General features: G+C 44.9%; 1 protein-coding gene across 2 annotated transcripts; it reads left to right on the top strand.

Annotated features, from left to right (window-relative positions):
- Window positions 1–255: 255 nt before the first annotated feature.
- On the top strand, window positions 256–12,430 carry plpp1a (phospholipid phosphatase 1a). 2 transcript variants are annotated; one of them, XM_079735163.1, is made up of 6 exons: window positions 256–670; window positions 5,403–5,554; window positions 6,473–6,756; window positions 9,998–10,055; window positions 10,897–11,073; window positions 11,742–12,430. In XM_079735163.1, exons 1-6 carry the CDS (start codon window positions 613–615, stop codon window positions 11,856–11,858), a joined length of 846 nt encoding a protein of 281 aa, XP_079591289.1. In that variant the 5' UTR covers window positions 256–612; the 3' UTR covers window positions 11,859–12,430. The 2 variants fall into 2 exon arrangements, with proteins under 2 accessions (XP_079591289.1, XP_079591288.1); XM_079735162.1 differs by lacking the exon at window positions 5,403–5,554 and adding an exon at window positions 3,350–3,504.
- Window positions 12,431–12,497: the final 67 nt, after the last annotated feature.

Below are 12,497 nucleotides of genomic sequence, written 5' to 3'. Positions count from 1 at the left end.
CACTGACCACCGCCACATGTGCAATTTATTGATGTAGACATTTATCTTCACGTTATTTACAACGCCATCTTATGAAAATGCAACAACAAACCAACCCCCCAAAAAACTAGAAGTAGAAGTGCGATCCTAGGATTGAGGTCCTGAGACTACGGGGACACACTACGGCCCGTGACTGGCCACGAAAACTCCGCCCAGGCCGCACCCTTAACTCCGCCTATTTTTGCATACGGGACCTCGGGCAGAAGCGGTGTGGGTTTATGACACAGTCCCGTCCGGCCGTTAACGACTTCAGATGCTTGCTTTCTTGCCGGTCGAAATCCAATGCGTCCTTCTGCACACGACAGGTGTCGGTCTAAATTATTGTGTGGCTCCTAATTCGACATTTTCAAGATCTACCGCATACTATGCCCTATCAGCATTGGCAGTGACAACAATTTAAATCCTTCTATCTACATGTTGGTGCAACACTTGAGCAACTGGAATGCGTTGTTATATCTGTTTTTGTAACCTAGGCGTTATTACTATTCGTCCGTTTCGTTGTTGAACGCGCCCACTGACAGACAGGAAAGCGACGGACCAAGGAGGGTTGAGTATAGATCATCCTCAGACAACATGTTCGAGGCCAAGGGAATCGCGTTTATTCTGCTGGACATCGCGTGTCTCATACTAGGTGTGTATACCAACATCGACGGGATACTGTGTGCCTTCGTTGATATCATTTGTGTGCGCTTGTGTGTGCGTGTGCGTGTGTGTGTGTGCGCGTGTGTGTTTTGTTTTGTTTTCTTGACGCCTAGACGCAAAGGGAGTGGTTAGAGCTTAAAGCATGGCGTGTGTTTACTCACATAATGTTCCTGAAGGGTTTATTGTCATTAATTTGTAGCTTCTAAATGACGAATAGGAAATGCTTGGAGCTATTGTCTTTGTTCTATGTGATCAGTTCTGACATGTTCGTCGTAATATTATAATAGGTCATATAGTAATAGTGTTATAATAGGAGTGACGTTTGCTTCATGCTTTCATTGACAACATAAGGAATGCCTTCACCTTAATTATTACAGTTCATTACATTGTTTCCTACTAAGATACACCTGAGATCTGTATCATTATATATATCCTTACTATATAACTATATCCTTTTATGCATAATGAACATATAGCTCAGGGATGATATTTTCCCCCAGTATTTAAAATAATATACATCCTTAGGCCTACATTTCATACCTATTTGTTGTCCTTTGACCAGATGCACAGTCCGTTGTGTCTCACAGGCTTAAATGCCACAGGGCAGTTTAGAACCGTTGAAATCAGATTATATGATTATACCGTGATATGTACTGACTCATCCATAGGCAGCTTCCCCTGCATAGAGACTTACTGAATCTCCAGGGACCCATTGTCTTCCACTTATTGATTAGTGTTACAACTAGTTTAATGCTTTCAGCTTGGGCTTGAATATATATATATATATATATATATATATATATATATATATATATATATATATATATATATATATATATATATATATATATATATATATATATATTCAAGCCCAAGCTGAAAGCATTAAACTATATATATATATATTTTTATACTGTAAGCTTCAATAAGCCGCAGCTATAGGCCATGCGTAAGCAAGTAAATAAATAATTCCACATAATTTCCAGGTCACTACCAGTAACTAAGAGGAGGTCCTGGCTTTTCTACCAGTGCCTTATCACTGTCAGTCCTATGCGCTGCACATAATCTTCTGATGGAATTCGAACATCAATACTTTCAATCAATGTTTCCATGGATATTGATTCTCTCCGATTCTGAGACACAGCGTGGCGGCTGTGTGCCCCCGTCTGAAGAAAGCAGTATTTCCAGAACGGGGCATGTCAGGTGACTGTGTGTAGTAGCACAGTTGCTGCCGTGTGTGTGTGTGTGTGTGTGTGTGCGTGTGCAAGGCTGGATTAGTTCCCCCCCTACTGAAGCTTATTGCCCCATAGCCCACTTTACAAAGACATGTTTTGAATTATGTTGATAGCACTCGCAGCTGCGCAGTAATTTGTTGTTGATAAGAATCTGGATAAAGTATTTTCATTCGCCAACGTTTAGTGGCTGGCCTAGTTTCTCAAGCGTCCGACAAGTTTTACAACAAGTTTACAGCAATTCTTTGATTCCAGCTGATATGAACCGTTTCTGTGTTTCAAGCGATGGATGCCTGCCAGGGAGACAGACGTTTCTATGTTTGTGTGTGAGAATGAATGCAAATCTGTGTGTGTAAGAATGTGTGTGTGTGTATGTGTGCGTGTGCATTTGTACGTGTGTTAGTGTACATGTAGGCATGTATATGCATGCTGTGTGGAGGTATGGAGATTCTCGCACACACAGCATTGCCGAGGCACTAACTGTTGGAACACGAAATCCTTCTTCTCTTAGTGTATAATGCTTGCTTGCTTATGAAAACCAATGAGCACTCTACCTTAGCTCATAACAAGACCAGAGAATAGGCTGCAATCCTTGGCTGAAACGTTGAACTTTCAGACCCATTAGCATTGTCTCTTGACTTTACGTGTGTTTGTAGGGTCAGGGTTAGGCAGGACCAGGGTAAGACAGGGTCTTTATAAGCAGGGTAAGGGTTAGGCAGGGCCTTTATAGGCAGGGTTAAGGTTAAGTTTCATCCGAATTCTTGAAAATGTTGAAATGGGAGGAATGTCTGATAAAATATGTATTAATATGAATTTTACAATTTGCATAACCTTCTTATCCATAGCTTTGTCCACCAGAGTGTTTTTGTACGAAAACACATTGGATCACTGTTAAAAAGGATCAGGCCTCTCATTAGTTTTCAGCTCATTGCTGCCCTTTGAGCTATTCGATTCGTCCACACTCCAGCCATCCATCCATCCCACTCTCTTTCCCTCTCTATCTCTCTCCCTTTTCCTCCCTCTCTCTCTCTCTCTCCCTCTCCCTCTCTCTCTCTTCTCTCCCTCCCCCCCGCTCTCTCTCTCTCTCTCTCCCTCTCCCTCCCTCCCTCTCTCTCTCTCTCCCTCTCCCTCCCTCCCTCTCTCTCTCTCTCTCTCTCTCTCTCTCTCTCTCTCTCTCTCTCTCTCTCTCCCTCCCTCCCTCTCTCTCTCCTCCTCCCTCCCCCTCTCTCTCTCCCTCCCTCTCTCTCTCTCTCTCTCTCTCTCTCTCTCTCTCTCTCTCTCTCTCTCTCTCTCTCTCTCTCTCTCTCTCTCTCTCTCCCTCTCTCTCTCTCTCTATGAGTTTGATGACTTCCTCTTGACGATGACTCCTGACCTCTGAGCTCCTCCTTTCTCTTTCTCCCACTCTCCTCACCCCCTACCCCAACACCCCAACGCAGGAGGCTTACCCCTAGCCATCCTTAAACTCGGTAAGGTCCGCCCCTACCAGAGGGGCTTTTTCTGTCAAGACGACAGCATCCGCTACCCTTTCCACGACAGCACCATCACCTCCACGGTGCTGTACACAGTGGGATTCACCCTGCCCATTGTCTCTGTAAGTAAAGATCCACTCAACCCTAGCCACCCACTTTGAAACAAAACCCACAGTCCAAAGGTGATGCAGAAGGAGACTTAAAGGTGAAATATTAAACCACCAGCTGTGAGTGTGATTAGCCATTACAAGCCGTTCTGCCTCTTCAGACATAACAAGTTGGTGTGTCCACCTAGATGTGTGCTGGACTGTAGCAAACGTTGCTCATCTATCTCTCATACATCTATCACACTCACACCTGGGGGTACAATATGGCACCTTTAAAGCCCCCATGAAGAGTTTGAACAGAATATTCCAACTACACTCCCTTTGACAGTCCGGTAAAACAATTGGAGGTGTACCTGGATCTGGTCTTTCTTTTTCTTCCGGATAAGCCTGTGTCGTTCCACAATGCAGTGCGCTGGAGGTCCAACTTGGCTCTTAAACAGTGCTAGTCGTCTTTGGTTCTGCCTCTGAGGTTGGGGGTTTTCAGGGCACTACTCAGGAGCCCTGTGGTTCCATTCACAACCATATGAAACCAATAGTGCTGAGAACAATGTCCACTTAAAACAAAAAAAGGTTGCGAGACTTCTGTGTCGAAACCTAGGGTTGGAACTTGACTGACTCAAGTGAAATTGTATCCCAAGTGTTTTGCATTAAGAAAAAATCCTTCCGCTTCGGGCCCGTTTTCACACCAGATTCTCTATCCTTATTTGCACTTAGACAAACACAAATGGGCATCACTCACACAACCAGCGTCATCTTAATGGCTAGGGGGGTGCTGTTAAGAACCTGTGAGGAGTGAATGTCTCAGAGAGAGAGAGAGAGAGAGAGAGAGAGAGAGAGAGAGAGAGAGAGAGAGAGAGAGAGAGAGAGAGAGCATGTGTGTACCACATGTCCTTGCGTCACTAAGTGTGCCTGTGATTTAATGTGTAATGAAACAACCCATCTTGATAGCCACTGCAGACGTCACCGGCTCCCCACTGATAGACGTTAGCATTGATAGACCGGAAGAGAAACCCTTTGTGATCTGAAGAGACAGCCAGCTCATCTCCATGGGGCTGAGCAACAGAGGACTGCATGAAGTCATCAGTGTATTCTGTGAGAGCGATCTGTCCATCCGTCTTTTACAGCATGATTAGCATGACTTTGAGCATGTGACCTTAGAGCCGCAATGAGGAACGATTAGGAGAACGTTAGAGCAATGAAGAAAGACGGATATATTTTTTACTATATGTTCTCGTTCTTCTAACCTTCTCTCTTCACTTGAATGTTGGCCTGAGCAAAGCCATAACAAACCACTAATCCATAACCCTTAACCCATCCATCACCCAACAAATATTCCATTGAAACAACTGCTGAAAGTTTAAATTATTCCTACAAATGTTAACCTTTTCTAAAGGACAAGGCTGGGATGAATCTATGTTTTTCTCCTTTAGTTATCCTACCATCGACACATCGTTCAAAATGGTAGCTGCAGCCATGGACATAGGTCAGATATTTGTCATCCACGTTAGGCTGTGTGCCAGCAAAACAATGAAAAAAACAAGGGCAAGCCCGTAAATCGGCCAACTCACACAAACATAGATCCATTGCCGCCTCGTTCTTCAACGCAGTAGAGCTACAGCCCTGGGCCTCAGTATCTCCATCTGCCTTCGCTGCTCTCGCTCTGACAGTCGTTTAAACAGAGCTCCTTTGGGTGTGTGTGTGTGTGTGTGTGTGTGTGTGTGTGCGTGTGTGTGTGTGTGTGTGTGTGTGGGGGGGGGGGGGGGGGTTGCGTGGGTGTTGTGTCACTCTTATAACCCGTTCTGTTTTGTTTTTTGTCTTTCCTCTCTTCCCCTCTCTCCCTCTCTCTCCTTCCCCTCTCTCCCTCTCTCTCCTTCCCCTCTCTCCCCCCCCTCTCTCGTTACTTCTGCTGCTAGCCGGACTCCCATTTGCGATACTCAATATCCGGCACAGTCCTTTCCGCAGGGGTTTTTTCTGTAGCGATGATTCGATCAGGTACCCCTATAAAGACGACACCATTACCTATCAGTTGTTAGGGGGCGTAATGATCCCCGTCTTGGTGCTCACTGTAAGTGCATCGCTCGTCCCGGCTGCTTACACCTGTGCGTTTCATGTTGTTGTTGTCTTTATGGTGCTGCACATAACCCTCAAGGGCTGTTTATGGTTCCACGTCAACGCAACGCAAGGACCACGCAGATGCTTCGACGCAGTCGTGAACCTGTTTTGGTTCTGAGTCGGTTTTCAGTTAGTAGACCAATCACAGCCCCTTATGGCTGCGTCGCCTCGACGGAAAGGTTACCATTTTTGGGAGGTGCACGTCAGGCCCTTGCGTGCAAGGACATAAAGGGTCCGTAAACCACTTGCGTAGCGTCGACGTGGAACCATAATCAGCCCGTTACCCTTAACATTTCCTTGTCATGACAGACTAAGTAATTATTCTCACTACTAATTATAACACTTAATCCTCTAGAGACATAGTTGCTATGTCTCTTTTGCAAGGCACTGAAACCTATTATGTCACCAATATACAATATACTTTAAAGCACTGCTTCCCTAGCTCCATTCAAGTGGAAACAAAAACAACAGCTTTACTTCTGAAAAGTCGTAGTTGGTCCTGTGATCTGTATCCTTCATTACAGTAGAGTTCGATTTCATACATTGATACCGTCACTTCACCATACACGTGCCCAAAATTCTTTGAAGCAGATCAGCAAAAGACCGATATATTTTTAAGTGGACATTATTCTCTTTCCTTTATTTGTCTTTATCCAATAATAATAACTATAATAATTAAAACCCTCACCTCAACCTTTTATAAATAAAACAGTGATAAAATATAAAGATGAAATATGTTTTGATATTATAGGATAGTAGTCTCCACTTCCATATATGACATACTTTTCAATGTAGTGACGAAAATTCTTGTGAATGAACTTGAAATGCTGTATGCCAACATATCTACCCCTATCCCTTCCATCCCTTCCAGATGCTCATAGGAGAGTGGCTCACGGTTCACCTGAACCGCAGCAAGCCAAGTTCACCCTTCAGCAAAAGCTTCCTAGTGGCTGTTTACAAAGCTATCGGCACCTTCCTCTTCGGCGCGGCGATGAGCCAATCACTGACGGACATAGCCAAGTATTCTATTGGTCGCCTCAGGCCACACTTCCTGGATGTGTGCAAACCCGATTGGACCCAAATCAACTGCACAGTGGGGGGTTATATTGAGAACTTCAGCTGCCGCGGAGACACCACGCTGAGCAACGAGGGCAGGTAAATATTGCTTGACTCATCAAAGTGCTATTGGCCTTTCTCAGCAAGTAGCCATTTTGGTTCTAAACACTAGCTAGCATATGGAACTCAACCAATACGGCTGCTTGGGGGACAAAGCCCTTTAAGGCTAGGGTAGGCCATTTGTTTTAGAATCATTTTTTTTGTTGTATTTGTTAAAATAACACAATTTGTTTAAAAAAAATACACCCATTTCTTGCCTTAAAAGATATCAGCGGTTTGGTCAGCAGTGCTAAACACGTGAACGTAGCTGGTACATGAGGGGTAGTTGGAAACTATTATTTCACTCCCTAGCTGTCTATAATCAATGTCGCCCCTGGGGTTTGCTTCACATATTCAGCAAAATCTTTTCTTTTACCCAACCAACAAAATTTTGTAATATGGACAGGGGCACGGCCTCAAGTCAAGCAGACCGTTATAAAAGTTAGTTAAGTTAAATGTCACATAAAACGACCAACAAAAAGCAAAGATGACGATGACGATGACTAGTTTCCCACTACTTCCCCTTTAATTCTCTATGCTTTATCAGCCCAGAGCAGAACGGTTGCAGAGGATATCCCCTGCCATTAACATTTAAACAAAGACCTTTAGCACAAACATGCATAGATACAGGGGTGGATGAACCACCTCCCAGAAACTCTACAATCCATTGTTCAACTTAATACACATTTAAAAGATGGCCATGACATGGGCGCCTGCGGTTACAGTTTGTACACTTTTAACAGCAGTTAAAAACCACAAAAACAAATCTGTTATTAAATTAGAACGGTTGTGTGGTTCATCCATCCATTATAGGTCATTCGACAATTACATCTGTTGTTTTTCCCTTGGCCCACTAAGTAATAGACAGGGACAAAAATAGCAGCAAATCTCATAGTTAGTAATGAGTAAGTGTATGCCAAACGGGTTTCATACGTCCCGGCAGAGCACGCCCCCTGTGTTGGCCAGATCCTCTGGTCCCTTCCCGCCCTCCGCTGTTTAGTCCTCCCAATTTAACACAATCATTCCATTATCCCCATGGTGACCGATCCGTATCCAAGTCAACCTGTTATTTACTACCAGTTATTGAGCAGAGGCTTTTAATCCAAAGCCGCTCACTGTGAATGTGAGACTGGCCTTTCATTGCAGTAATGAGCAGGTAGCAGTTGGGGAGGGGATCCGGCTGTAGGGCGCCCAAAGGCAGACTGTGCCTGCAGACATGGAGGAATTGAAGGCAGAGCCTTTCAGCTGGGGGTCAAGCACCCTCACTGATAGACGGTCCTACACCCCAAGACATGTGATGTTTTTTTGGCCCTTGTCTGCTGATATTGGGGGCCTGGTCGCTTGGTATGAAACCCCACAGGATTATGGTCACACATATGGAAACCAAAGCCATGATACAAGGTACATAGGCTATTCATTCACGGGTCAGTCAGGGCCAGAGTGTGCGCAGCACAACATGTCTATATGACCTGTCCACATCATGGTACTGTCATATTCATGGGTCGGTCAGGGCCCATGAGTAACATGCAGCATAACATGTCAATATGACCTGTCCAAATCATGTGAGTTTAACATTCATGGGTCAGTCAGGGTCCATGAATAACATGCAGCATAACATGTCAATATGACCTGTCCAAATCATGTGAGTTTAACATTCATGGGTCAGTCAGGGTCCACGAATAACATGCAGCATAACATGTGTGTCTGCAGTCTAGAGAACAGCAGGGCTTCATGAGACACTGAAACACGAGTCCAACAAACAAACACCTGTTGGTAGCACTGTGTGTGTGTGTGTGTGTGTGTGTGTGTGTGTGTGTGTGTGTGCGCGCGCGTGCGTTTGTGTGTGTGTGTGCGTGTGTGTGTGCGTGCGTGTGTGTGTGTGTGCGTGCATGCATGTGGGTGTGGTCGCGGTTGGGCAGCATAAGGCTGTTTGACATTTGGCCCCTTATGTCTACAGAGGGAGTGGGCCCTCCTACACGGATCCCGCCATGTTTTTACAGCAGCCCAAAGTGGACAAAAACGCTTTTAGTGAGGACATGTTCAATCACATACTGCACCTTTAATGTTCCATATGTAATGTGAAATAAGGGAAAGGGGTGTGATTGAATGACTTCCCAGTGCAGTCCTTTCACAGAGCCAACTAACTGTGGGTGGATGGCTTTCTAGCTAGCTATAGCCAGCCAGCGCTCGGCTATGTGTATGCTAATTAGGAAATAGTAGTATCTCCTCAAGGCTAACCTCATCCATGGGGAAAGCTATGGGTAAATGATCCCAACACAGATATCAAGCTGGGGAAGACCGAAGCGCAGAGTGACCAGACCTGGGTCTCTGTTGAGCAGAAAACAGCAATGACGAGTATGACCTGTGCTTCAGAGAGCTGTCCCTAATATAGACTTATGGTGTTGCTGCAGCAGCACATGAACAGTGAAGGCTATTGTATTTCTATTCCTAATAAATTAATAATTGATTGCTCCACCAATGATAAAGTACGCCCAATAATAAGTATGAATTTGATTGATTGTCAGGTCTGTGGTAGAAAATGTGTGTGATGGTCCCGAAATAAATATCTTAAGAGTAACCACTGACCTTTCACACAGTGGTGTGTGTGTGTGTGTGTGTGTGTGTGTGTGTGTGTGTGTGTGTGTGTGTGTGTGTGTGTGTGTGTGTGTGTGTGTGTGTGTGTGTGTGTGTGTGTGTGTGTGTGTGTGTGTGTGTGGGTCCGTTTATATTTGTTGTTAGGCAGAATATTGTTGTTAGACAGAAATATTTTGGCTACAACAGCAATGCTAAAAATGCAGCTGCAGCCCAATACTTAATGTGATTTCTGTGTGTGTGTGTGTGTGTGTGTTTTTTGGTAAACAGATAAATGACACAGGCTCAGCGGATAATTATGGGCTGGCTCCAAACCTAACGACCACTGTGTCAAGGAATGCCACTCTTCCTATGTATTCCTACAGGCTTGCTTTGTTTCTTCAAGGACAGGATAGTGACGAGAGACAGGAAAGGAGGTAGAGAGAGAGAGAGAGAGAGAGAGAGAAATTGTCTGTGCGGTTCTTCCTGATCAACCCCAAGACAAAGCATTCCACTATGGGTGTATCAAAGACACTCCTTCAAATGCTGGTTTCATCCTAAGTAGGAAAGACCAGATTAGATGGCTGCCTTTTCCACGGTTTCATAATAGAGCACTTCACACAGATAACGTGTCATTAATTTCTTATTTCCCCTTCTCTCTCTGTTTCAGGCTGTCCTTCTATTCGGGACACTCCTCGTTTTCCATGTACTGCATGCTGTTCCTGGCTGTGAGTTACATAACGTTATCTTTATTATGGGATGTATCGTCATTAATCACTTGAGAGGCCCTGTTTTATTTGTCCAGAACTGCCTATGCAAAGCTCAAATCATACATAGTATGCCACTGCCAACCAATACAAATTATATGTAATGTATTTTATAATTTAACAAAATAACCAAAGGCTCTTGGCACCAAAGGGATAACGAAAGCCTTCTTGTTTTTTTGATGGAATAGAAGACTAGAAAAAGAGTGGAGGGAAAGACCAGTTTTTCATCTCGTCTAGATTATAAAGATCTATTTTGACAGGTATATACAGGTGTAACATATAGACAGAAACTTGACACGTGATAGAGTCAAACCCTATAGTTCTCCTGTGTCAGTCATTTGGATATCCTGGGATCATTAACCTACCAGTGAGTCACAAGGAGGCAGCTCGTACAGAATGTCAGCATTAGCATACTGCAACACACAGTGTAGCATAGTACCATTAGCCAACTGCTCTCACCTTCTTACCAGTGACGTTGATTGTGTGTGTGATTTGTTCAATATCGTTATCCTCATAGAATATTTGCCAATGTCATATTTGGGCCAAATTATGATATCTAACCTAACTCAACTCCCCTAACGCTGCTGATTCACTGTGCCTCATTGGCTGTATCCTAAGCCAATCAGGGGGCTTTTTTAAATACCATAATCACAATCTGCCTAAGTCATCTATTGGACTCAGGCATTTTTGACTCTAAATCCAAAATAAACCTCACAACATAATTTTGGCAATTATGCTACGAGGCTAACAACATAATAGCACACCTGTCATACTAATGTCTCTCTCCCCCTCTCCCATGCAGCTCTACCTCCAGGCTAGGCTCACAGCCAGCTGGGCGCGGCTCCTGCGGCCCACCCTGCAGTTCTTCCTGATCGCGGCGTCCGTCTACACGGGGCTGTCCCGGGTGTCCGACTACAAGCACCACTGGAGCGATGTGCTGGTGGGCCTGCTGCAGGGAGCCCTCATGGCCCTCCTCGTGGTGAGTGGAAAGGCCCTTCAGAGTAGGAACGAGCCGGGGTAGGATAAGGTGGGGGGGGGGGGGGGATGTGTCGGTGAACCCTATGGACTAGCGGTATGGGCGTTTTGACTCCCAGCCCAAAGGGCCTGGTTTCAAACCTGCTCTCTGCAGCCTCACCTCAAGCTCAGGTTATTTTATTTGTCAAATGCACAACATAACAGGCAAGCGGTCATAGCTGGCAATGTCGTTTTTAACTAATTCCAATTTTAACAAATAAAAATAGTATAATATAAGAATAAAATGAATAACATATGTGTGTGTGTGTGTCGGGGGGGGGGGGGTCCCTGAGAACAGTCTGTGCTTTTCTCTTCCATCTAACCTGGATGCTTCCTCGAGCGAGGTGCCTAACCGATATGTGCTCATTGACAACATGGATCTCAACAGTACCTGAAAGCATGACCTCTGTTTGTTGAATAAATTGTAATCATTGTTAAGAAATGGCATTGGGCAACTTCATGCAAACATTGCCCGAACAGTAAGCTTGACAGCATGGGGGACCCAGGGTGGGAAACGAACGCCAATTGAATGCCATGATCCACCAATGGATCAAAACAGGACCGCAAGCGTTAAGCAGGGATCTCACACAAACAAACAGTTCTCTCTCTCTCTCTCTCTCTCTCTCTCTCTAGGTGTTTTTTGTGTCCGATTTTTTCAAGAAGAAGGAGGAGGCGGTAAAACCAGAGGAGATATCCCACGCAAGCTTCGTGGAGTCCCCCACCAACAGGAACTTTGAAAGCCCCAACTAAACCTACATGCAAACGAGGGGACGGGAACACTTTGCATATACGCTCACTAGTGCTTCTACCTGACGCGCCTTCTTGTCATCCAGTATCCAACCCATACCCCGGCAGGGACATACACAAAAGAGTATTGCTGCAATTGTGCACCGTTCGCGCTGTTCATATGTCTCAAAAGCCATATCACCTTAATCATGGACAAGATGGGACGTGGTTGTTCACCACGTGAAGAAGATCACGCAAGAGGAATTGTATAATCCTACACCAAATCGTGGCCCCCTTAAGATCAGTTTTATCGGGGTTTTTTTTAAGTTGCTTCATTGGCTTTCGTTTTTTTTCAGTTGGGAGCCATTATTGCATGTAGCGGCCAATCCGGGGAGGTCCTGCATGTGTCCACTAAAGGGTTTGACCACTGCTTCGGAGAGGGGGGGGGGGGGGGGGGGGGGGGGGCGTGTCATTGAATGTAACACTACTTCATGCTTCCCCCCCACCTTCAAACCAGATGTTGTGCGACACTGATTTATATTTAAAGGAAGTACGGAAACCATTCAGCATCGCACTCCCCAGTTTCCTCGCTGAAGCAGATCGCTGTTGACCACTCATCTCGCTATCAACAATTGAAGCATTTTTAGGACAGGTCAAGGAAAA

This window comes from Pollachius pollachius (genome assembly GCF_949987615.1).
Source record: "Pollachius pollachius genome assembly, chromosome: 4".
NCBI lineage: Eukaryota > Metazoa > Chordata > Actinopteri > Gadiformes > Gadidae > Pollachius > Pollachius pollachius.
This window is presented reverse-complemented; position numbering and strand designations above follow the sequence as displayed.